Raw genomic sequence first — 24,227 nt, forward strand, 5'->3', positions numbered from 1 at the left:
CTCTTCCTCAGTCGCCTCGGGGAGGGCTGGCTGGGAGGATCGACTCCTGCTAAGATGGAACCACGTGGGCGCGCACCACCGCGGGCCGCGCGCGCCTCCTCCCCCCTCCCCGCTTTGTTCGTGCCTCTGCGCCTGCGCAGTGCGACAAATCTGGCGCTGTCCCCTTCAGCACCACGCGGAGCCCGCGCCGCCCCTCCCGCGGTGAGCTTCGCGCGCCCCCGCCTCGCACGTCCCCGCGCCCCCTGACCGCCCGAACAGACCCCCTCCCCGCCACCTCGCGTCCTTCCGAGGTCACCGCCTGCCTGCCCCGGTCTCTCCAAGGAGAGCGGCAGCCTTAGTAATTGGTGGCGTTTTCTTAAAATAACTGCGCCCCCTTCTACCTTGGCCAAGGGCACAAGGGCTGTCTGTCCCCTACTTCCTCCAGTCCCGGCGTTGCATCCACCTTCCTGCTCCCAAACCACAGGACGTTTAACTCGGGCAGCAAGGAAGTTCTGGAAGTCTGGCGAACACCCCCCGCCCCCCGTCCTGCGTCCTGGGTGGGTGGTCAGGTTTAGGGCGCCCGACCGCCCTTACGGGTTGCGGCTGCGCGCCCCGCATCTCTTTTCCATACATCGATGGTCTTCGGGATTTTAGGGGGCGGGTCCAAGTCTACACCCAGGCCGTGTACTTGGTTCGGCCGCGTGCTCGTGGGGGCGGGAGCGCGTGTGGCATGTAACAGGTCATGTGGCCACCTCCTAGGGACACGCGTGGGGTCCGGAGCGGGGCTTGCGTATGGAGCTGGGTCCTGCTTCGGTCCTCAAAGGGCAGCGGGCGAGAGGGACGCGGCCTCAATCGGGGTGGGGCACATGAGGGTCTGCGCACAGAGCTTGGGGTTCCTGACGGCCTCCCCCTCGTCAGGGGCGGGTCTCAGGTTGGCGGGAGAGCCTAGTGTAGAGGGGTGGGGGAGAGCCTCTGGGGCCCGGGGCCCGGAGAGCCGCGGGGTGGGGTGGGGTGGGTGGGGGGATTAGCTCTGCCTGAGCGGCGCGTAGGGGGAGGAGGAGGGACTGAGAAGCGGGCGGGCGGGCCTGGAGCAAGCGGGAGCAAGCGGGAGCCGCCTGCCTTCACAGCTGAGCTGGGCCCAGCCTCTCCCTTCCTCTCCTCGGTCCCAGCTCCCGGCGAGCCGTGGTGAGTACCCAGGCGGCGAGAGTCGGCCATGCACTGTCGGTGGGGTGGGCTGCATTGAGATGCTCGCAATTTGCCCCGCAGGGTTGCTGCTCCTGACCTCTGCCCCTACCCTACTTTCTCACCAGAGGCCCCATTGCCTCTGATGGGTCTCTCCTGGCTCCACAGGATCCATCATAATACCCTGGGGGAGGGTGGAGGGCTGGAGGGAGAAAGCTCTAGGCTGCCCTCCCCAGAGACTGGTGACTGGGGAGGGTGGGGGAGAGGGTGTGTGTCCCTGTTTAAGCCTCTGTGTGTATATGTGTGTGTGTGTGTGTGTGTGTGTGAGTGAGTGCACGCTGGCGTGTGCATGCCTGTTTGTGTGTGGCGAGTGGTCTCTGGGTGTGAGAGTCTGCGTCTGTCCACACTGGGGAACGAGGAGCTATGTCTGTGTCAGGGTGGCCCTTTGTGTGTTCACGTTTGATGACAGCATGTGTGTAAAGCCAGCATGTGCCTTTCCATGACACGCATATTTGTTGTGGCTATGAGAGTGCGGCTGAGGGTGTGTCTCTGAGCAATGTGTGTGTTGTGCCTGTGTCTGTGTGCTGGAGGGTGTTGCCTGTGAAGGCGTTTAACTGTGTGCTGACATATTTGTCCGTGTGTGTGTGTGTGTGTGTGCGTGTGTGCGCGCGCGTGTATGTCCACCTGCATGAAGAAGAAGAATGTTCTTTTCCCTTACAGTTAAGCGTGTACATGTTGGGGTAGGACCTCCGTCAGGCCAGTTGGCTCCCCTTCCCCCTGTACCTCCGGCCCCTCATGGTTCCTGTATGAAGCCTCGCCCCACCCACCCCCTGCTTTCCCTCTCCCTCTCCTTCCAAGAGCCCTGGCTTCTCCCCTCCTGAGGAGAGGGGTCTCCTCAGAGGGACCCAGAAGGATCCATGGCTTTATGATGGCGAAGGCTGGCTGAGACCCTGGTCCAGAAGGAGCCCCTCCCAGAAGTGGCTCCAAAATGCCACAGGGACTCAGGGCTCTCTCAACTTCCAAAGCATCTGCCCCTTTCCTCTTAGGCTGAGTGCCCCCAGGCAGAAGAACAAGGGCCAGGGGCCACTTTAGGCCTCCATGGAAGCAGCCCCAGCAGGAAACCAGATCACCCCCAGGGGTGGGATCAATGCCCCTGCATTCCTCTATGGGTTCTGCACCGGGGCTCCGCCACCCCAGCCAGCTTCCTCTCTGTTCCTGCTCTTAATATTTTGGGGGAAAGAGTCACATCCAGCAATGCTCAGGGGTTACTCCTGGCTCTGCACTCAGGAATCACTCCTAGCAGTGCTCGGAGGACCATATGAGATGCCGGGGATCGAACCCAGGTTGTCTGTATGCAAGGCAAATGCCCCCCCCCCCCGCTGTCCTACTGCTCGGGCCCCTGTCCCTGCTCTCGTACCTCTCCAGCTCCTCAGCAGTTGACCCCTGCTCCCCTTCCTCTCTTGCAGGCCTGTCTGAAGAGCATGCTGCCTCCTCACTCCCCGCCTGGCCTCGCCATCCCCGCCCCCCCAGCCTGACCCCCGGCACCAGCATGGCCCAGGGTGCCATGCGCTTCTGCTCGGAAGGCGACTGTGCCATATCCCCCCCAAGATGCCCGCGCCGCTGGCTCCCCGAAGGCCCCGTGCCCCAGAGCCCCCCGGCCAGCATGTATGGCAGCACAGGCTCCCTGCTACGGCGGGTGGCAGGTCCTGGTCCCCGAGGCCGGGAATTAGGACGAGTGACAGCACCCTGTACACCCCTGCGTGGCCCCCCCTCACCGCGTGTGGCTCCCTCCCCCTGGTCCCCCTCTTCACCCACTGGGCAGCCCCCGCCGGGGGCCCGGAGCTCTGTGGTCATATTCCGATTTGTGGAGAAGGCCAGCGTGAAGCCACTGAATGGGCTGCCTGCCCCTGGGGGCTTGAGTCGGAGCTGGGATCTGGGTGGGGTCTCTCCTCCCAGGCCCACCCCAGCCCTTGGGCCTGGCTCCGGCCGGAAGCTGCGCCTGGAAGCATCCACTTCAGACCCACTGCCAGCTGGGGCTGGTGCCACGCTGCCTGGAGCCCAGGGCCTTTCTCATGGGCCACCAGCCCAACCTCAAGTTGGGGCCGAGGGCCTTTACTCCTCTCTCCCCAACGGGCTGGGGGGACCCTCTGAACACCTGGCCACACTATTCCGAGGACCTGCTGACCCTGGCCTCCTGAACCAGGTACACGATCTTCCTCGGCCTTTCTGGCAGCCCAGAGCCCGTCCAGGCTTTGATGACCCTGGGCCTGTTGGGATTCAGAATCCTTCCAATGACCCTAAATCTGCCTGTTTCTTCCCCTCTGTGTGTGTCTCTGTCTGTCCTGTGTGTTTGCCTGCTGTGCCCTGTCCCATGTGCTGTGTCCCACCTGACTGCCATTATCGCTGGGGCCCTCCCTGCCTGGCTAGGGGGACACCTGGTCCTCCCCCCGGGAAGTCTCCTCTCATGCCCAGAGAATCGCTCGAGCCAAGTGGGAATTCTTCTATGGCTCCTTGGACCCCCCCAGCTCAGGTAAGGCCTGGCCCGAGTGCAGGGGAGCAGGCAGGGCCTTCCCACAGTGCGAGCCTGGGAGAGTCTTTCTTAGACTCCCGAGGCAGCTACTGCTCCCCAGGACTGTTGTTCTCCCTGGGGGAGATGGTGGCTGTGGGGGACCCGGAGGAAGCTGGGGGTAGTGGGGGCTGGAGGGGCAGGATCTCTCCTTGAAATAGCCCCTCAAAGCTATTTGACAAGGACTTGATTTGAAATGAGCTCCATGGGCACCAGGAACAAGCGGGTGTGTGGCAGGAGGAGTGGCAGCGAGTCAGGGAGAGAGCTGGCTGCAGCCCGAGGCAATGGGGGGAGCCCCCCAGAGGAGAGAGCTGCCTGAAGCCCATGGCAATGGGGGGAGCCCCCCAGAGGAGAGAGCTGGCTGCAGCTCATGGCAATGGGGGGAGCCCCTCAGAAGAGAGAATAGGGCAGGGCAGGAGCCCAAAGCCTCCTAACAGCGATGCCTATACATACTGCAGGTGCTAAGCCCCCAGAGCAGTGCCCCCCATCTCTGACTGGGGTGGGAGCAGGGCAGGGCTCTGGGGTGGCTGTGGGGCGAGCAGCCAAGTACTCCGAGACGGACCTGGACATGGTGCCCCTGCGGTGCTACCGCGAAACCAACATTGACGAGGTGCTGGCCGAGCGGGAGGAGGCTGACTCGGCCATCGAGAGCCAGCCCAGCTCTGAGGGCCCGCCTGGTACCGTCCGTGCCGCCGCAGTACGGCCCAGCCCCCGTCGTGGCCCTTGTCGTCGGAGTCTGAGCAGTGGCAGCGAAGAGGAGGAGGAGGCTGAGGCGGGTGGGGAAGAGGATGTGGACGACGAGGTGTTTGAGGCCTCAGAAGGGGCCCGGTGAGTTGGGGAGCAGGGCTGGCTTCTTCCTGCTGGTCTAGAGACAGGAGTGGTCTCAGAGGGGCTGGAAGAGATGGGGTAGGGCTGGTGGGGCTGACAGGGCAGTCCTAGACAGAATCATGAGGTCTGGAAGAGTCCTGGGGTTGGGGGGGGGCGCTGGTGGCATCAGCAAGAACCAAGGAGACAGGACAGAAAGGGGTCCTAGCGAAGAACAAGGGGCAAAGCGCGAGGCCAGAGTCTGGGGGTGTGGGAGCATCCATCTGCATCCTGGAGGGAGGGGGGAGCGCGGGGCGTCTCCTCTCTGTCTCACACCCCATTGCAGCTTGGAGCCTCATCTTCTCCTAAGATGTTTCCAGAAATAGAAATGGGATGGCAGGAGGGGAGAGGATCAGAGAGAAGGAGGAGAGAGGGAGATTAGAGGGGAGGGAGAGAAGAAGGGGATTGGGTGCTGGGAACGGGTAGGCCAGCCACCCCAGGGGCACCAAATACTTTGGCACACCTGTTGTGCAGGACCCCCCACACCACTCAGGTGGTGCCTCTGGGGTGTGGGGGGGCTAGGGAAAAGGGGATGACAATAGGATTTCCAGGGGGTAGGAAAGCTTCATGACGGACTCCCCGGGCTCTGTCCTCTGTGGGCTGAGCAGACTCTCCTGCCCCTGCAGGCCCGGCAGCCGAATACCTCCCTCTGGGCCTCTCAAGTCGCCTGTCCCCTTTCTTCCCGGGACCAGCCCCTCTGCGGATGGGCCTGACTCTTTCAGCTGTCTGTTTGAAGCCATCTTGGAGTCACACCGGGCTAAGGGCACCTCGTACACCAGCCTCACCTCCCTGGAGGCCCTGGCCTCACCTGGCCCAACCCAGAGCCCCTTCTTCACCTTTGAGCTGCCTCCCCAGCCCCCAGCCCCCTGGCCCGACCCACCTGCTCCTGCCCCCCTTGCTCCCCTGGAACCAGATTCTGGGACCAGCTCGGCTGCCGACGGGCCCTGGGTCCAGAGAGGGCTTGAAGAGGAGGCCGAGGCTGGAGCTAAGCAGGCCCCTGGCGGGGCGCCCGCTAGCCCCTGCCGCTCAGAGGACAGCTTTGGGCTAGGAGCAGCCCCCCTGGGCAGGTGAGCAGTGCTGTGTCCTGTCAGGGCCCAGGGCCCGAGGAAACCTCTCCCAGGGGTAGGGCTGAGAGCAGAGCCCGAGTGCACATCCCACAGAGGAGGGGGCTTTTTCTCTTTTTCCCTTGTGGGGAAGACTCCTTCCTGGGTCTGTGAGGGGAGCCCCTCCTGCCCTCCCCCTTGGCCTCAGTTCCAGTGGCGTGAGAAACCATGACTCAGGTGTGAAGGGTCTCTAGAGAACACCGCCCTTCTCCCCCATGACAATTCCCTCCTCAGAGACTATCCTGTCTCCCACCCAGCCTGGAAGCTTCTCCCAAAGAACCAGCCTCCTCCGCCAGCCTCTCCTATCGCCTCCCTCCCTCTCCAACTTTCCCTCCAATCAAGCATCTTCCCCAGCTCCAGGAAGTCCTTTCACCAGTCTAACCTTTCTGCTCTCCCCCCTGCCAGCTACCCTCTCAGTGTGGAAGCCATGGCAACAGGAGGGGGTGGCCAGGGAGAGGAGGTTGCCTAGCAACCAGGAGTTTCCGGCCTCTGTCTCTGGGGTGACAGGTGGCTTTGCGAGTAGAGCAGCTGGGGTGGGAAGGGAAGGGGAGGAAAAGACAGGGGATAAGGGGGTACACTCTGACCCCCCAGCCCCCTCCACCCCAGAGCCTGCTTCTTTGTGCATGGTGAAGGACCCAGAAGGCACCTTCTCCCGCTCAGGGTGTGTGTGTGCGTGCAGGAAGCTGTCCCTATGGTGTCAAATCTCTGCTGACCCCCCTCCCCCGCCACTGCTCTGTTCTGACCTGACTGCCTCCACCCCACCTCTGCCCAGGTCTCAGAGACAAAAGTCAACATTGCCATGAGGATGGCCATGAGGTTGGGGGGGCGGGGCGGGGGAGCTTCAGGGGAAGTAGCTGGAACTTCCATAGTAGCAAGAGGGATGAGGGTTAGATTTGCAGCAGGACTGGCTAGGCTCGTGGACACAACCTGCACAATGCTGTTTTCTGGAGAAAAGAAAAATGCCTGCTCTTGTTTCCTGCTCCTCCTGCTGTCTTCCGGGTCTGTAGGCAGAGGAGGGGCTCTGCGCGCTCCCCAAGAGCCCCCACCCCCAGCCCCCTGAGCCCGTGCTCTGCTCTGGCAGTGAACCCCCGCTGAGCCAGCTGGTGTCGGACTCAGACTCTGAGCTGGACAGCACGGAGCGGCTGGCCCTGGGAAGCACAGACACGCTGTCCAACGGGCAGAAGGCAGACCTGGAGGCCGCGCAGCGCCTGGCCAAGAGGCTGTACCGGCTGGACGGCTTCCGGAAGGCAGACGTGGCCCGCCACCTGGGCAAGAAGTAAAGCCCCTGGGCTGGGTGGGGAATGGGGAGGGGGGCGCATTTTGAGGCAGCACCTACCCCTCCTCTGCCCAAGGCCTCCGGGTCTCTCAGTACTTCCCCGCGGAGCGCCCTGACACTCTACCCCTCTCTCTGCCCTGCCCGCAGCAATGACTTCAGCAGACTTGTGGCTGGCGAGTATCTCAAGTTCTTTGTCTTCACTGGCATGACTCTGGACCAAGCTCTCAGGTGGGTTCGAAGCCCCTGAGGGTGCTCCTTCTCCCTTCCCTTCAGACTTGGTGCTCCCTTACCCGAGCTGACCGGGCGGGGGGTGACCTGCTCCCCACTCCCCACCAGGGTGTTTCTGAAGGAGCTGGCCCTCATGGGAGAGACCCAGGAGCGGGAGCGCGTGCTGGCCCACTTCTCCCAGAGATACTTCCAGTGCAACCCGGGCGCCCTGTCTTCAGAGGGTGAGGAGGCTGGGCTGAGGGGGGGGTGCTGTCCTGCAGGAGTGAACACAGGTCCTGGCCAGGGACTGGAGCCATGGGCGGGCTGGCGTGTTGCTTGGGGCCCATGCGTGTGAAGTAGGTGTCAGGCATGTCTGCCTGCCCCTGTCACACGGGTGCAGGTCAGGGCTCCCCAGCCCCACTCACTTCTCCCTCTGCAAGGGGGGTGCTTGCTAGGGTTGCCGCTAGGGACCCAGAGGCTTGCGGAGGGAGTGACCTGAGGAAAGGAAGGAATTTCTGCTAACGGACCAATTGTTGGAGCTTTGCTTGGGGGGATCTGCAAATGCGGTTCAGGACTTAGGAAAGGAGTGGGGTGGCGGGAGGAGGAGCCTGAAAGGGTGGCAGGGTGGCGGCAGCCCGCAGAGTCCCTGGAGGTGGTCCGGGCTGAAGGGCAGCTCTCCCCTAGACGGCGCGCACACGCTGACCTGCGCCCTCATGCTCCTCAACACCGACCTGCACGGCCACGTGAGTGAGGGTCAGGAGGGAGGGTCCCCCCCAAGAGGAGAGCGGGTGCAAGACCTGAAGGCTCCCCTGCTCTCTCCCTTAGAACATCGGGAAGCGCATGACCTGTGGCGACTTCATCGGGAACCTGGAGGGTCTCAACGAAGGCGGCGACTTCCCCCGGGAGCTGCTCAAGGTGGGGGGCGGGGCCGGGAGGCGGGGGGAGGGGGCGGGCTGGGGACCCTGGAACTGGGGACGCAGCGGTGCTGGAGGTGTGAGGTAAGGGGCCTGCTGGCCCTGAGCGCCTGCTGGAGAGCCGGGGCGCCCGTGACTCAGCCGGGGGGACCGCCCCCCCTCCCCCAGCCCCCACTTGCTGGCGCCGCCGGAACATGCGCACTCGCGCGCCGTCGTCGCGGCCGCGCGCGCAGCGGGGGAGGGGAGACGACTCCCGAAACCCCGTGATTCGGCGGCTCTGGCCCCGGCCTCCGCCTGCGGCGCAGCCAGTGGGCGCAGAGTGGGAGGGGGTCCCGGCCTGGGGCGGCGGGGAGGGGGGAGCGGGCACGCAGGCACGGTGGCACACTGCCGCCCCTCCCCAGCACCACCGCGCTGGAGGGACCCCGAGGTTGAGGGGCCCGAAGGGGACAAAGCCCCTTCCCCGCCACACTGGCGGCCAGCCAGCACCTTGCTGGAACAGACACGAACCCGTGCCCCAGCGCGCGAGGGGGCGCCCTCGGCAGGGCAGGCGCGGCGGGGGAGGAGGGGGCCCGGTCTCCGGGATCTCCTGTTTCACCAGGACCCCTGGACTCGCTGACCCCCAGGCTGCAGAGTGCCCTTGGGCGTGCCCGGGGGAGCTTGTGTGTGTGGGGTGGCGCCGGGTGTCTGTATGCGGGGGGGGGGGGGCGGGGGGTTAGAGCTGAGCGGGAGGGCCCCTTATGAGTCGCGGAGGGGACGGGGAGAGGGGGTGGGAGATGTGTGCTTTTCAGGGTGCTGGCGAATCCCGTGCTCTTCCTCCTCTGTGTTTGGATGCGAGCTCGGGGCTCAGGGCTCATGATTGCAGCGCGGTGTTGGGGTGTAGGTTGGGTGGTGATGCGTGTAGGGGGTGTGCACCTACGAATTGGCTGGCTGATCCGTGACGTGTCGGTGAGTAGAGGGTGTATGTTTGTGAGTTGAAGATTGTACATTTTGAGGTGTGCGTTTGCGCTTGTAGTGCCAGTGAATTGGGGCGAATGCATCTGGTTAGCTGGGGTGTGTCTGAGCACGGGGGCGTGCGGACGGGAACAGCGGGGCAGGCGTCAGCCCCGCGGGTGGGCGGCTGGACTAGGCCAGCGAGGTCCGCCGCCGCCTCGGTCCCGCACCGCCTTCCCGCGACCCGCGGCCCCTGCTGTCCCCGGGAAAAGGGGCGGCCGGGCGGCGAGCCCCTAGAGCCAGAGGGGCGCCCCAGACCTCCGGGGTCGCTCCGCCTTTAGCACCCCAAGCCTCGGGGCTCCAGCGGCCCCCTCGCAACGCCCCCAGAGCCACTCCCCCTCCCGCCTCCCCAGCCCCTCCCGGCGGCGGCGCGCCGGGGGGCCCCCCTCGCGGTCGGACTCCTCCATTTTGCGCCGTCCCCGCCCCCAGCCCTCGCCCTCCCCTTCCCGTCGGCGCCCCCCTCCGGCTCCCGGAGCCGCAGAGCCGCCAGCGCCGCCGCCGCCGCGCGCTCCGTGCGTCGGTGGGAGCCGGGCCGCGCTCGGGCCGCGCCGCTCGCGCCGGCTGTCGGGGCCGCCGTCCGCGGGCCGCCGGGCCGGCCGGGGCCGAGGGCGGGCGGGGGCATGGCCGGGCCAGCATGATCGGCGTCAACAGCATCCACAGCAGCGCCGGGCGGCTGCGCTCGCGCTCGCTGTGCTCCGTGCGCTACGGGCGCACCCACCGCGGCGCCGAGACCCTGTGCTACGGCTGGCCGCAGCGCTCGCGCAGCCTCAAGCCGGTGCTCTACACCGACCTGGTGGTCAGCCGCCTGCAGAGCCGCAAGAAGAAGAAGGCGGTGAGGGCGGGCGGGCGGCGGCCCGGGCCGGCCCGGGGGGTGGGGGCGGCCGAGGGGGCGGCCGCGGGCGGCGCGGCTGCAGGGGGCGGCTCGCGGGAGGCGGCGAAGGGGGCAGCCGCGGGTGCGGCCGAGCGGGGCGCCCCGTCGGGACGGCCCAGCTGGGGAAGGCAGGGCCCCGGCCGCCCGATCGGGTGGTCGTTTCAGACCCAAGGGGCTCCGAGGCGTCTACAGGGAAGCCTGGCCTGGGGCTCTGCCATGGGGCGCAGAGTTTCCAGGGAAACTGTGCGTTTGGGTCCAGAGGCGTCCAGCGCGGGCTGGGGAGGTCTGGGAGATTAGGGAACAAGGACGGCAGGTTGGATGTCAGTGGCCACTTCAGCCTCCCAGTCGGAGTTGGGGAGTGAGAGTGAGGGTTGGGTCCCGGCCAGGTGGGAGGGGGCCGTGCCCCTGAGGCTGGGGGGCAGCAGCAGCCACCCCGGGCAGGCGCACGTGTGGGATGCTCGGCCAGCTTGTGGCAGCGAGAGACTGTGGGGTGCGTGTCCCATCACAGGGAAGGCGCCGACGTCACCACTGCACCCGGCTCACACGCAAACAGCATCACACGCCACACGCTCAGCACAACACACACATGCCGGGACACACCCACTCAGACAGGCTGGCGGGCGCCCCCACAGCAGGAGGGATGCGCTGGTGTGGGTCCTGTCTCGGCCATCCCGGAGAACAGGGGTCTTCTAAGCTGCCCCTGAAGGCCGGGCTTGCTTCCCACCTCCCCTCGCACCCTGCGCTGCCCCCGCCTAGCTCCCAGACCAGCTGTCCGGGGGCAGATCCTGGATGCCACAGGGACTTTGGGGTGTGCAGGGTTGGCAGAGGAGTGGGGACTCCCCAGTGTCCTGAAGCCTCAGTGGGCAGGGGCTGGGGCCCCCGGGCCTTTGGCTTGGTGGCTCTGTGAGTTGGAGGAAGGTCTCAGCTGGGTCTGAGGTCAGAGCCCTGAGAGTTGCTTGCTGTGAGGCAGGGAGCATGACAGGTGGAGTCGCCTTTTTTGTGCCTCAGTTTCCCCAAATGCTCCATGTGGATTTAAAGAGGAAAGCAGCCAACCTTCTGGTTGGGGGAAGAAGAGCTGCTGCTCCTCTCGGCGACCCCCGCCAGTCACCTGCTAGTGACCAGAGTGGAGCGCTCTGCTGGTGTGTCCCCCCCTCAGGGACCTTCCCCCAGATCAGGCAGCTCTGATGGCAGAGCTGGGCCCGAGGAGCCTGTGTTCTGGGTCACTGTTCTCTGCTGTTCTTCCTCTGCGCCGGGAGGGAGGACTCTGGCACTGAGGGACCCCCCAGGACTGACCTGCCTCCCCCACTTTGTTTCTCTCTCCCAGGCCTTGTACAGTTCCATCAAGAATGAAAAGTTACAGTGGGCCATGTGAGTCCTGGGGTTGAGAGGGGGCGTGGGGGGAGCAGGGGGAACGGCTGCCCGAGAAGAGAGAGCTGGCGGGCACGGGGTGGGGGGTGGTGTCGGGGTCGGTCGGGGAGTGCGAGGCCAGGAGCAGCGGCCAGGCTGCCCCACTTCCTTCTTTGGAAATGCCTGCCTGGACTTGGGGTTCTGTCTTGTCTCTAGCTAGGTTGTTATGACAAGCAGGGGTGGGGTGGGTGGCCACTGTCATCTGACCTGGGGGGCGGGGTGCTGAAACGCAAAGGGGAGGTCCCTTGGTAACCCCAGTGGGAAAGCAGAAGTTTCTGGGGTGTGGCCCCAAGCCGGAGCACAAGTGCCCCTGTAGGAAGGCCTGCGTGCCGTGCCGCAGAGAGCCCACGGCCCAGGACCCCAGTGGAAACCCCTCGAGTCTCAGGAGAGCCCAGTTGGGGCAAGGCGGGTGCAGTTTCAGCCGCGGGTCCCGGGCCTGAGGGGCGTGTGTCGGAATCCGCTGAGCCCTCAGTGCTCAGTTGCGCCTGGAGTGCGCAGGTGGCCGGAGGGAAGACCTCAGAGGGGCCCGAACTCGAGGTTGGGGTGCAGGGGAGATCAGAGAAGGCTGCTCAGAGGGCCAGGGCCAGTGCTGAGGGAGGGAAACGCTTCTCTGCGGGGAGGAAGGGGAAGTGGCTCCTCGGAGGCGAATGTGTGAGTGAAGTTGAGTATGCGGAGGCGGAGGCGGGGCTGGGAGAGTGGACCGGCAGCTTGGGAGGGAGAGAGGGACAAGAGAGACAGGAGCCGTGGGGGACTTTGGATGGCGTCTCAGGACCAGGGTGTCCTGGGGGCCCGCTAGGATGATTTGGCACCGGGTGGGGCCGAGACCCCCAAATCCTATGTGCATCGGGCCCGGAGAAGGATGTGAGGGCGACGCGTGCAACGGGAGAGGCCGGGGCTGGGGCCAGGTGAGGGCAGAGGACAGGGCTGACGCGGGTGGCGCACCGAGTGACCCCCGCGTTGAGCGGGCGCCCGGCTGCCTGGAGACCGCCGCCCCCCGGGAGGCCTGGCTCCAGGCCCCTCCCACTCCGGGTGGGCGGGGCGGGGACTGAGGGGGTGGCTCCCCAGCCAGCCCCCTCTGAGGCATCGCCCCTGCAGCGACGAGGAGGAGCTGAGACGCTCTCTGTCTGAGCTGGCCGACCCCAACCCCAAGGTCATCAAGCGGGTCAGCGGGGGCGGTGGCAGCGGCTCCAGCCCGTTCCTGGACCTGACTCCCGAGCCCGGGGCGGCCGTCTACAAGCACGGGGCCCTGGTGCGCAAGGTGCACGCAGACCCCGACTGCAGGAAGAGTACGTGGCGGTCTGGGAGGGGGGGTCTGGGGGCAGGGGGTGGGAGTGGGCCAGCCCCTGACCTGTCTTCCTCCCCCAGCACCTCGGGGCAAGCGGGGCTGGAAGAGCTTCCACGGTGTCCTCAAGGGCATGGTCCTCTACCTGCAGAAGGTGCGGGGTGCAGGGGGGCTGGGGGGGCTGCGCTGGCTCCGGGTGGGCCGGGCTGGGGGGGCCGGGCCTGAGGCAGGACGAAGTGGGTACCCCCGCAGGAAGAGTACCAGCCCGGGAGGGCCCTGTCCGAGGCCGAGCTCAAGAACGCCATCAGCATCCACCACGCGCTGGCCACGCGCGCCAGTGACTACAGCAAGCGGCCCCACGTCTTCTACCTGCGCACGGCTGACTGGCGGGTCTTCCTCTTCCAGGCCTCGTGAGTGCCAGCCCTGCCCACCCACACCTCTCCCCTGCACGTCCCTGCTTGCTTGCAGGGGTCCCCCCCCCCCCCTTTGCCCAGGATGGCCTCCTTCCTTGCTTCCTTCCCAGGCCACCCTGAGCCGGCCTGGACAGACACCCCAGGCCCACGCCTCAGGGCCTGCGTGTCTCCCCAGGAGCCTGGAGCAGATGCAGTCCTGGATCACCCGCATCAACGTGGTGGCCGCCATGTTCTCGGCGCCCCCTTTCCCAGCTGCCGTGAGCTCCCAGAAGAAGTTCAGCCGCCCTCTGCTGCCCAGCGCTGCCACCCGCCTCTCCCAGGTGCCCTCGGGGGTGAGGAGGGAGGTGTCTGAGGCCAGTGTCCTTCCAGCTTGCTACGTGGTTCCGTTGCTGTCCACACCGGGTGGCCCTGGCCATGGGCGACCCCCAGAGTGCAGCCTGTTCCCAGCCCGTTCTCGCCCAGCTGCAGCTTTGTTCATGCACATGAAGGGGCAGGGCACTTTTTGAAGCTTTTTTTTTTTTTTTTAAATTGTGGTACTGATGAAACACTTAGGTTCTCACACCTAAGGCAGGTGAAGGCACTTTTTTTGGGAGGAGGAAGGTGTGGCCACATGTGGTGATGCTCAGGGATTACTCCTGACTCTTGCTCAATGATCATTTCTAGGGGGGCTCAAAAGGGCCATTTGGGGTGCCAGAGTCCCCTTGGGGACTGCTGCATGCAAGGCAAGAGCCCCACCCACTGTACTACTGTTCTGGCCCCTCGGGGACCTTTTTAAAAAACTTGGTGCCTGTAGGATGTGGCACTTGGGCCTGCCAGCACCACAAAGCAAACCTTGCACAAAGCCCCAGGCCCCTGAGAACTGCCAGGTTTGGCCCCCACACCAAAGCCCACCCCAGCTTGCGCAAAGCTCTGTGTGCTCCCGCTGCTATCCGGAGGGGGCGGCACTGCCCCCTCCCCCCCGGCACTGGAGCAGTCCAGGGGGCAGGAGTAGTGGCGAGCACTCTTCAAGGGGCACTTTGTTTGCTTCTAGAAGGTGGTTTTCCAGGGGCTGCTGCTACTTTCCTGAAAGGCGGGGCCAGTCTGGGCACCTCTGGGCTAGAGAGATGCTGACTTGGCCCCCCTGCCCCAGGAGGAGCAGGTGCGGACCCACGAGGCCAAGCTGAAGGCCATGGCAAGCGAGCTGCGGGAGCACCGCGCCACCCAGCTGGGCAAGAAGGCCCGGGGCAAGGAGGCTGAGGAGCAGCGGCAGAAGGAGGCCTACCTGGAGTTCGAGGTGAGCCCGCCTCCCCTGGCAGTCCGAGAACCCACGGGGCCCCCAGGCTCAGGCTAGGAGGGCCAAGCCGTGGGGCCTGCTGGGAACAGTGGCGCGCAGTTACACCCCTGTGAGCCCCAGTTCCCACTAGTGTGGGACAGGGCCAAGGTGCCGTGTCTGGGGGAGGGGGGAAGGGGTCACCCTCCCCTCCCAGTGAGTGGTCCCAAGACCGCAGAACCTCAGCCTGTCAGGCGGCTCACAGTCCTGGGGGGCAGCGGGTTCCTGACCTTGGGCGTCTCAGCGGGGGTGGGGGGGGGGCCTGACAGGGCTGGGTGGAGCAGAGCGCGGCGTGCGGCCTCCCAGCCCCGGCCTCTCTGCCTCAGAAATCCCGCTACGGCACGTACGCTGCGCTGCTTCGGGTCAAGCTGAAGGCCGGCAGCGAGGAGCTGGATGCTGTAGAGGCTGCGCTGGCCCAGGCCCGGAGCACGGAGGAGGCCCACCCCCCAGCTCACTCCAGCCCCTCCCTCCAGCCCCCCTCCTCCAGCCAGCCCAGGGCCCAGGGCCACGGTTCTGAGGCTCGCGCCAGGGCAGGCAGTGGGCGGCGGAAGCCCTGAGCCGGGGTGGGAGTGTGTGGGGGTGATGCCCACGGGGCACCTGCATGACGTGGTCCTGCCTGAGCCCGGGCCGGCCTCGGGTCACCCATGAGGACACCTTGGCCCAGGGCCTGACCGCGCCGGACGCGGTGTCCGGGGCAGGGCAGGGCTAGGGCGTGAGCCCTGGGAGCCCAGGCCAAGGACCCCTCCGAGACCCCCTTTTTGTGATAATGTTTTGCACTTTTTCGTACAGGGGGCTGGGGCGGGAGGGGCCAGGGCCCCAGGACTTTTGATGCTCTTTTCTTTTCGTGGGGGAGGCCTGACGACATTTCCGCTTTCTGCTGAGACCACCCCACCCTGACACCAGCAATCGCCTCCATCCTGGGGCCTGGTCAGACGGAGGCCAGGAGCTGGGGCTGAGCTGGTTTCTCTCCTTCCTCCCTGAGCGCTCCCCTTCTCTCCCTCCTGCGGTGGAAGGGCGTCCGTGCCGAGCCCCAGACCCCGGCTGGGGCGGCGTGGCCTGGCTCCCCGTCCTTTGGGGAGCCCTGCCCTCTATAGAGCCTCCACCCCCATTAAAACTGCTCTGGACTTGTCGGCTGGGCCTCCGTCTCTCTAGGGCTCGACTCGGGGGACAGGAGTCACACCGCCAGGGGCTACGGTAACTCTGGGAGGAGGCCGGGCCCCCTCCCTCTCCCATGAAAATTCTTTATTGGTCTCCACCAAGGGGTGGACATGGGGCGTTAAATAAGAGCTGGCACAGGTGGGGGCTGTACAGAGTGGCCCAGGAAGGGGCTGGCAGGTGGGCACGGTCAGTGCACCTGAGGCTGGGGGTGCCCGTGGCAGAGTCCTCCTGGCGGCTCGGGGGGCGGGCCCAGCTTCTCGGCCTCCTGTTCCACCGACTGGCTCCCATATGCGCTGTCCTCCTTCATCTCCACTGGGGCCGAGGGCGGGGAGAGGAAGTCAGGGCCCGGCCCACCCCCAGCCCCGCCCCCCCGCGGGGAGGAGCCCTTACCTGTACTGGGCAGCTTGTCCTGGGTGTCCGGGCCCCTCAGCAGCCTGACTCCCTCCTCCAGGCCCATGTCGGACAGGGCGTCCAGCAGCCCCGCCAAATCCCCGCCGGCCAGCTGCATGGGAGAGAGACATGAACCCAGAGCTGTGTCGGGGCGGGGCGGGGGGGGGGGGCCCTGGGGCACAGCAGGGGGTGGGGGCGCCGACCTTGTAGCTGCGCAGGAGGCTGCCGCTCGGGGACGCCGTCTTCCGGTAAGTGTCCACCAGACTGCGCAGCCCCAGGCGCTCCGCCAGCTCTGCCCAGCCACCCTGCGTGCCCGGCTGGTCCAGCAGGTGCTCCAGGTGCTGCAGGGCCGGCTCCTCCAGGGGAAGCTCTGGCGCTGGGGGAACGGCCACCGTCACCCCGAGAAAGGCACAGATCCCCGACACCACCGCCACCCCAGGTTGTGAAGGAGACCAGGGGTGAGGTCTGCCTCACCTGCAGGGCTCGGCGGGGTCAGCGGGGGCACCAGGATGTCCTGAGCAGCATGGAGCAGCAGGGTCTTCACCTGGGAAAGGCTCAGCTTGATGCCCATTCCCGCCCCAGGTGCCCCATCGCCCGGTCCTCTCCCCGCCGGAAGCCCAGCCCCTGGCCCAGGTGACCTGTAGCCCGGACCTCTCCCCATTGGGCCTCACCTTGGCGCTGCGAGTGAGGTCAAGAGGTGTGTGGCCCCGGAAGCCTCTTGGGGTGTCCCTCTCGGGCCCCTCTGAATCTGAGTCACTCCCGGAGCTGGGGGGTGAGGGCAGCGGGCACAGCGGCTCCTCATTCTCCGCGTGGATGTCGGCGCCTGAGGGAGGCACCGTGGGCGCCCACATTAAGGACGATGCCACTGAGGGCCCCGTCTCCTCCCAGGCCCCGTTCCTAGGCCCCGAAGACGCGACTGACCCGCCTTCAGCAGGAGGCGCGTGAGCGTCGGGGATCCCAGCCCCGCTGCCAGGTGGAGGGCGGTGTTCCCCGCGAAGGTGCGGGCGTTCACATTGGCGTGGAGCTGCGGGTGAAGGGAGCTGTTTGGTCACGGCTGCACCCCAAACCCGAGACTCCACGTCTCCCCGCAAGTCCAAGCCCACCTTGGTGACCAGATGGGTGACCAGCCCTAGCTCCTCCATCTCTGTGGCCAGATGCAGGGCCGTGCGGCCTCCCTGCCGCTCCGCAGCCTCCACCTCCGCCCCGCTCTCGGCCAGCAGGTCCAGGCACTCGGGGCTCCGCGTGCGCACCGCCAGGTGGACCGGGTACAGCCCTGTGGACACAGAACCCTCAGCCTGGCGTGGGGACCCCGCTTGCCCCTCCCCCGCTGCCCCCTGCTCCGAGGAGGTGGGGCACGCACCCTCGAAGTCGGGCACGTGCAGCAGTGGGGGCACACTGGGGAGCCCGCTCTGCAGCAGGGCGCGCAGCAGGTCGGGGGCGCAGGCGCCAGCCCGCAGAGCCAGGTGCAGTGCCGAGTCTCCGTGGCGGTCCAGCAGCGCCGGGTCGGCGCCCACCTGCAGCAGGAAGCTCACCACGCTGGTCTGCCCCGTGATCACGGCCAGGTGCAGGGGGGTCTGTGGGCACAGGCAGACTGAGCCGGGCTGGCCCCTAGCTCAGGCCCCCACCCGCTCTCACCTTTACCACGCGGTGCCCATCACCTGGTGCAGGTGGTTGGTGAGGTTGACCACGCCAAGGTGCTGGGCATGGCAGATGACCTGGACTATCTGCTGGATGACGGTGGTCTGCCCATGGATGATGGCCAGGTGCAGCGGCCTGGGGGGCAGCAGCATGAAGGTTGGACGGAGCAAGCCCGTCCTCAGCCTTCCCACCCCAGCGCCGCCACACGGCCCCGGCAGCCCGGTCAGCCAGCTGTCTCCATAGGCAAAGCAACACCTGAATCGAATCTTAGGACACCTTTTTTGGGTGGATAATAGATTAGTGCATCCCTTTATAATATTTTTGGCCGCAGAGGATGGTGCTTAGGGCTTACTCCTGGCTCGAGCTCAGGGATCACTCCTGGGGGCCCTTGGGGGGCTATTTGGATGCCAGGGACCAAACTTGGGTCAGATGCATGCAAGGCAAGCGCCCACCCAGCTGTGCTCTCTCTCTGGCCCCTTCAGCCCTTTAATAGACGACAAAACTCAATCTGGAGGGACTGAGTTGTTCGCACAGAGCTAGCCCCTAGCAAGGCCGCACCTGAAACCGACCCGCCCAGTTCCGGATCTCCTTGTCTCCCCACAAGCCCAAGCCCACCTTGGTGACCGGATCGGTGACCAATCCCAGCTCTCCCTAGCGCCGACACCCCGTGACCGTGCAGGGGGCACTCAGTCCCGACCCCGCCTGGGGCGCTCCCTCGCCTGGGCGCTCCCCCGCCTCCCGCCACCTACGTGTCTCCGTTCTCGTCCTGGGCCGTCAGGAGGTGGCGCTGTCCCGCCAGCAGCGCGCGCGCGTCCGCCGTGACGCCGTAATCGAGCAGGGCTCGGGCGCTGCGCTGCGCCAGGCCGAACAGGCGCGCGTTGTACTCGCGAGCTGGGGGCGACAGGGAGCCCAGTGGGCGTGGGCCAGGTCCCCAACCCCGGTGCCCCGATCCTTCCCCGCCCCCCCAGAGGCCATACCTTGCCGCAGCTGCTCCGGGGCTTGCCCGTCGTGCTGGGGGGTCGCGCTGAGCTCGGCTGCTCGGTCCCCGTCATCCGTTTTGGGCGCAGCGGCCATCTGCGCCCCGCCCCCACCTCCCGGGTAGCAGCCCATGGGGGCCGCGCCCGATTGGTAGGGGCTGTAGGCCAAAGAGGAGAAAAAGCCGAGGCTGCCCCCTGGGGGTGCGGCAGGGGCGGGGAGGGGCGTGAGTGACTCCCATATCCCTCTCCCCCACGACCTCTTTCCCTTCTCCCCTTTCCTTCCTCCACGCCACTTCCCATCACCCTCACCTCCTCCTCCTGCTCCTCCAAAACCGCCAGCTGAGCCCCCAGAGCCTCCACCCATGTGGGATCCTCCCCCGAAGTGCTGGGAGAAGGTGGGCAAGGTCTTCCGTCGCTTCCGCTGCACCTCTTCCTTGTCTGCGGGTAGGAAAAGCGGTTCAGCGCTTCCCTCCCACCAACCTCTTCCCAGACCTGCCCCGGCTTCCCCGCAGGGCTCCACCTTCCACCAGCGGGTAGTAGGTGAACTGTTTGGAGTCGGAGACGTCGCCCCCACGTTTGCGCTTCAGTTGCAGGAACACGGTGACGGGGCGCTCGATCTTCATCTTGTGATAGGGAGGTGTCCGGAACACGATGGCATACTGTGGGGGCGCGGGTGTATGGCTGTCAGGGGGCGTGTCCTCCAGCGCCCCAGCCCTGGTCTCAGCCCTGGTGCAACGGTACCTGTTTGTGGACATCTGTGGGAGAGAAGTCCCCAAAGGCCTGCCAGCCATTCTCGTCATCCTCATAGAAGCGGACCTCAATGTCGTCTGCAGGGAAAACAGATGTTGGGCACGGCCCTGGGAGCTGATCTTAAGCCCCGAGCTCGGAGCCCAGGCTCCAGACTCACCTTTCTGCACCTTGTCACAAAGCAGATAAACCTCATCTCCACCCCGCACAGAGCCAGCCGTCTTGTCCATTCGAGAAATCTTCAAGTTAGAGGCTCCAGGGGATTCTATGGAGATGGGAGGTTGAATACAGGAGAGGGCACGAGGTGCTTTGCATCCTGGGTCCCCCCATCCCCAAGTCCCCTCTCCCCCAGGCCTGAAACTGTGACTATCTTGGTTTACTAAGATGGAAGCCAGACACCGGGCAAATGACTCCACAGTCTGAGGTTCCCCCAAGCTCCCTCTGGTGATCAGGATACTCACTGCTGTCATGGATGGGCTGGGAGATAACTGGCTTCAGGGGCAGGGAGAAGGAGCCGTCGCTGGCTCGGAGGAAGGCAGAGAAGCGGAGCCGAACGATGCTCAGATCCATCACCTTCTTCAGCTCTTTGGCCTCCTGCTCCAGTTCCCGCCGCTCTGCCTCTGGGTGGGGCACACACAGGACTCCTGGACAGCTCCTTTCTCCACTGCCTCCACGACCACCTCCCACACGCCCTCTCTTCCCCCACCCCGCACCTGAGAGCCCCTGGGGTGTGGAGCGGAGGCGCTGCAGCTGAAGTTTCTGTATCATGATATCCATCATGTTCTTCTTGGTCACATGCAGGATGCCCAGGTTGTTAAACCTAAGTATGTGTGTGTATGGGGGGGGTCAGGCCTTGAAGACTGTTCCTGCCTCCTCCCGAGGCACACGCCCCACCGCCACGCCGCAGGAGGGCCTCTCTGGTTTTTAATAGGGCCACGGGCTCTGGGGGCAACCAGAATATCATCCGTCCCTGGGGGCTGAGCTCACTTAGGTGGGCTGGGGCCTCGGGCTGGCAGGCAATGAGAGGATATGTCATTGGGGCTCAGGGGTAGGTGGCACCTACTGGGCAGTCATGTCCTTGGGCCCCACAGACACGACGCAGACCCCCAGCTCCGAGCACTGCTTGCCCACGAGGCTGTGGGCATGAGCGCGAGGCGGGTCACTGTGTGTTACCAGGTCCACCTCGATCTTGGCTGGTCCCTCGTAGTTACAGATCTGGGAGGAGGACGCGGTCAGTAATGTCCCTGCACACAGAGCCCCGGATGCACCCCCTGGGCACTGCAAGCCTCACCTTGACTGTGGGATACGTCTTCCGGCCCTTCTCACTGGAAGCACCTGGCAGCCCTCCATGGGAGGGGCCTTCACAGCCATATCGGAATCGGAAGCCTCGCTGAAGGTCCCAGGGCAAAATCACATTGGCACCAGGAGAGACAGACCCCAGCCAGCCACACCCCCAGCCAGCAGCTGACATAGTGAAGACTCCCCCTTACCCCCTTGACCCCACCATAGCTTCTGCTCACTCACTTGCTTTGGCTGCTCCACAATCACCAGATACGGGCCATCAGCTGGGGACAGAGAGGTCTTGCTCAGCCAGGGCCTGCTCTGAGGCAGAGGGCACAGACGCACCACCCCCAGCCCAGACGAGAAGGTGAGGGGGGTTACTAACCTGTCTCTGGCATGGGCTCCTTGGGCTCCTCCATAGCCGCGTTGAATTTGAAACCCTCGTATTTAATGATCCCATCGAGGCTCTGCTTTGGAGACAGACAGTAGCAGTGGACTCGGCCGTCCCTGGGCCCCCCACCTCCCAGCCCTCAGTGCCAGCACCCTCTCCCTCCCCCTAGAAAGCTTATATTATTAACGGTGTGCAGACACACAGACAGCCAGGCAGGCTGAGATCATCTCAGGGCATTAATTCTGGGTTGTGGGGGAACAGAGGGGATTCAAACAGACATAGGGGAGCAGCCGGCAGGCTTGGAGGCCAGTCGGCGGCGACTCACTGGGTCGTAGCAACTGTCCATGTTTCTGGGCAAGGCCCGGCTCTGTCTGGTGGCTCCGGTTCTGTTTCCCAAAGTTTCAGGCGCCCGCCTTAGGAGGGGGGGAGCCGGGGGTTGGGAGTAGGGAGGAGAGAGAGATCAGGAAGAGAGTTAGTGGGGCGAAGGGAGCCCCGATTTGGGGGAGGGTCTGATCTTCCCCAGCCACCAGTCCGGGTGTGGCGGGAGAGATATGGCAGAGGGAGAGGGCCCGGACTGGGCAGGGCCAGGCGGGAGAAGTGGCAGGAAAGTTAGCGCAGCTTAGGAAAGTCCCTAAAATACCACGGGGAGGCAGGGCCAGGGGCGGGCCTGGAAATGACGTCACTGGACACACCCCGTGGCGGGAGGGGCGCAAGGTCGCGGCCGTCCGTGGGCACCGGGGCCGTGCTGCAGGCAGAGGGTCGTGCACGCGCCGGGAAGCCCCCGTGGGGAGTGCCTGCTCTCTTGTCTCCAAGGCAGGCCCGGGGACACCAGGGCCTTTCTGGGTTCGGGGAGACTCAGTGCGGGCCCAGCCGCTTCCGCACCCTTCCCTCTCGTCCTGGAGCTACCTAGGGATTTTCTACCCCAAGGGAGGCCACGGCTGATTCACCCGGGGCTTTTGGGGGGACATTCCGGCTCTAAGAAGGTCTTCTCTCTTAAGGTCTGTAGGCGGGGGGCGGGAGAGGGGGGCGCTCTTCCCAGTGGGCGGCCCTGAGGTTCTGCCCGGAGAACGGGACTTGGAGCCAAGGAACCGGGAAGGAAAGTGTTTCTTTCCTGGATGGCCTTCTGCCTTGCCTCCCTGAAACAGCCTTTTTGTTTCTTTTTGGGCCACGCCCCGCAGTGCTCAGGGCTTGGTCCTGGCTCTGCGCTCAGGGATCACTCCTGGAGGGGCTTGGAGGATCATGCGGGATGCCGGGGACCGAAACCAGCTCAGACGTGTGCCGAGGCATGCAGTCCCCCCGCTGTACTGTCGCGCCAGCCTTTCCCTGAAATACCTTCAGGACCACTGATTCCCATGTGGCACCTGGTCCGCAGGTGACTGATTGCCCTCCCTCACAATCCATGGTCGTGTGTGATATATGTATCACAGGTAAACACTAAGCTGGGGCTTGTGTGCAAGGTGTCAGCATGCGAGTGCATATGAGCACGTCCATGTACTGGTGTGGATACATCTAAGACGTGTTAGACGTGCTTAGTTAGGGCAGCGGTGAACGTATCTGAATTTCTGAGGGGTTAATGGCCCAGGCCCCTGTGCACGGGGGAGCATGTTAGCATGTTTGCGTGTGTGTGCGTGCACGACGCTGTGCAGAGGACAGCATGCAAGTCTCTGTACAAGTGTGCAGACATGTGTCTTGACCGTGTGCTTGCGCTGTGTGTGTGTGTGTGTGTGAGCATTTACACACGGGCCCTAGGTGTAAGTGGGTCAGCTAATAGCCTCGCTCTCGCCCGTTCCCGTGACCCGGCCACCCAGGGGCCTGCACCCGGCCACTCACCGCGGCGGCGGCTCTGCTTCCGGCTTCTCTCCCGGTCCGATCCTCCTCGGACCGGCCGCGACTCCTCTCTAGCCACGGAGGCTCCAACCGGGAAAGCCCCTTTTCCGCCCCTGGGAGGGGGGAATTCCCGTGACGTTTCTGTGCGTCACGCCCCCCGCCCCTTCCCATTGGCCGAAAGTTTGACTCCGAACTCGCGCAGCCAATCGACGGCGACTCAGGCGCGCCTCTTAAAGGGGAAAGCGTCGCAGTGCCCCCAAAGAGGGGTCTGGGCTGAGGCCCTAGGCCGGGGCGCGCGGCCGCTCGCCGAGCGCCGTCCCCCGCTCTCGGAGCCTGCCCGGTCCCGTTCCCGACGGCGGGCGCCCGTGCAGCGCCCGACGCCCAGACACCTCCGAAGCCGGGGAAGCCCAGGGGCAAGCTGGGGGCCTCAGGGCTCCGGGCCGCTGCCGGGAAGGGGGGAAGAGGAAGGAAGCGGCGCTTGCGGTCGGTCCGGGCGCCACCTGGCGGGCCCCGCGCCTCCCGGCCGCGGCTCGCGCGTTCTCTCCGGGCAGGAGCCCGCCCAGCCGGCCAGGAAAGCGAGACCAGGGTTCCCGGGGAAGTTGGCAGGGAAGGTGTCCCTGATGGAACGCCGCTAGAACAGCCTCGAAGAAAGCGACGGCCGAGCTCTCCGGCGGGGAGGGGGTCGCGGGATGAAGGTGTGACCGTGTCGGGGTGACAGTGCTCGGAGTCTTAGTCTGAAAGGCTCGGAAGTCGTGAGGAGGTTGTGAGCAGTGAAAGTGAAAGTGACACACTCTTTCTCTGTTTGAGGGGATCCAGTCCGGTAGGTCGCTTGCAAGGTGAGTGCCCCCTGCCCTGTTCTCTCTCTCCCGCCCACCCCGGACATGACAGGGTTTCAAAGAGCCACGTGTCCTGGGGTTCCCCCCCCTCCACGACTGAGTACTGGGGGAGGGAAGAAGGGGGAAGGCGGTTGCCTTGCACGTGGCTGACCTGAGTTCAGTCCTTGGTCCCCCATGAGCCTACTAGGCATGATCCCTGAACTCAGAGCCAGGAGTAAACCCTGATCACCAACGGGGTGTGGCCCCCTTCAAAAGCTAAAACCCCTCCCCAAAGATACACATGCCTGATGCCTGGCAAATAAAGCCTAGAGTATAGCACTGGAATAAAGGAGGAGTTATGGTTGTCTACGGTCCTAGGATGGGGGCAGTTGGTTATGAGGCAACCACAGCTGGAGAAAGTAGCAGAGGGTCCAGTCTTGCATCCTGGACTGAGGCTGTGGAGATGAGAAGCCAAGCAAAGATATGAAAAGGCTTGGCCAGTGGCTAGGAGAACCAGGAAAAACTAGTGTTAGAAGCGACGTGAAGAATATTGCAAGGAGGAAGTGATGAATTAAAAAGAATTGTTTGGGGGCCACTTCCAGAGATGTTCAGGGGTTACTCCTGGCTCTGCACTCAGGAC

The 24,227-nt window shown here is 65.2% G+C and overlaps 2 protein-coding genes across 4 annotated transcripts; one reads left to right on the plus strand and one right to left on the minus strand.

The window, feature by feature from the left end:
• Window positions 1–1,106: 1,106 nt before the first annotated feature.
• PSD (pleckstrin and Sec7 domain containing) lies at window positions 1,107–15,491 on the plus strand. 2 transcript variants are annotated; one of them, XM_004616319.2, is made up of 17 exons: window positions 1,107–1,164; window positions 2,628–3,364; window positions 3,589–3,691; window positions 4,186–4,555; window positions 5,218–5,658; window positions 6,776–6,970; window positions 7,118–7,198; window positions 7,307–7,419; window positions 7,862–7,920; window positions 8,003–8,092; window positions 11,277–11,320; window positions 12,455–12,645; window positions 12,725–12,795; window positions 12,894–13,051; window positions 13,230–13,374; window positions 14,184–14,327; window positions 14,690–15,491. In XM_004616319.2, the coding sequence occupies exons 2-17, from the start codon at window positions 2,711–2,713 to the stop codon at window positions 14,918–14,920; spliced, it is 3,090 nt and encodes a 1,029-aa protein (XP_004616376.2). In that variant the 5' UTR covers window positions 1,107–1,164; window positions 2,628–2,710; the 3' UTR covers window positions 14,921–15,491. The 2 variants fall into 2 exon arrangements, 1 of the variants encoding a protein (XP_004616376.2); XR_008627091.1 differs by lacking the exons at window positions 12,455–12,645; window positions 14,184–14,327; window positions 14,690–15,491 and having other exon boundaries at window positions 13,230–13,368.
• Window positions 15,492–15,560: 69 nt separating this feature from the next.
• NFKB2 (nuclear factor kappa B subunit 2) lies at window positions 15,561–22,866 on the minus strand. Of its 2 annotated transcripts, XM_055119038.1 has the most exons (23): window positions 22,776–22,866; window positions 21,271–21,358; window positions 20,940–21,021; window positions 20,798–20,838; window positions 20,565–20,663; window positions 20,337–20,488; window positions 19,987–20,093; window positions 19,735–19,893; window positions 19,434–19,538; window positions 19,268–19,353; window positions 19,047–19,185; window positions 18,836–18,964; window positions 18,527–18,721; window positions 18,299–18,440; window positions 17,570–17,684; window positions 17,272–17,485; window positions 17,015–17,184; window positions 16,833–16,935; window positions 16,583–16,734; window positions 16,386–16,455; window positions 16,115–16,287; window positions 15,912–16,023; window positions 15,561–15,833 (listed from the first exon to the last, which is right to left on the minus strand). In XM_055119038.1, exons 2-23 carry the CDS (start codon window positions 21,289–21,291, stop codon window positions 15,709–15,711), a joined length of 2,691 nt encoding a protein of 896 aa, XP_054975013.1. In that variant the 5' UTR covers window positions 21,292–21,358; window positions 22,776–22,866; the 3' UTR covers window positions 15,561–15,708. The 2 variants fall into 2 exon arrangements, with proteins under 2 accessions (XP_054975013.1, XP_054975015.1); XM_055119040.1 differs by lacking the exon at window positions 22,776–22,866 and having other exon boundaries at window positions 21,271–21,548.
• Window positions 22,867–24,227: the final 1,361 nt, after the last annotated feature.

Source organism: Sorex araneus, chromosome 11 (assembly GCF_027595985.1).
Source record: "Sorex araneus isolate mSorAra2 chromosome 11, mSorAra2.pri, whole genome shotgun sequence".
Taxonomy (NCBI): domain Eukaryota; kingdom Metazoa; phylum Chordata; class Mammalia; order Eulipotyphla; family Soricidae; genus Sorex; species Sorex araneus.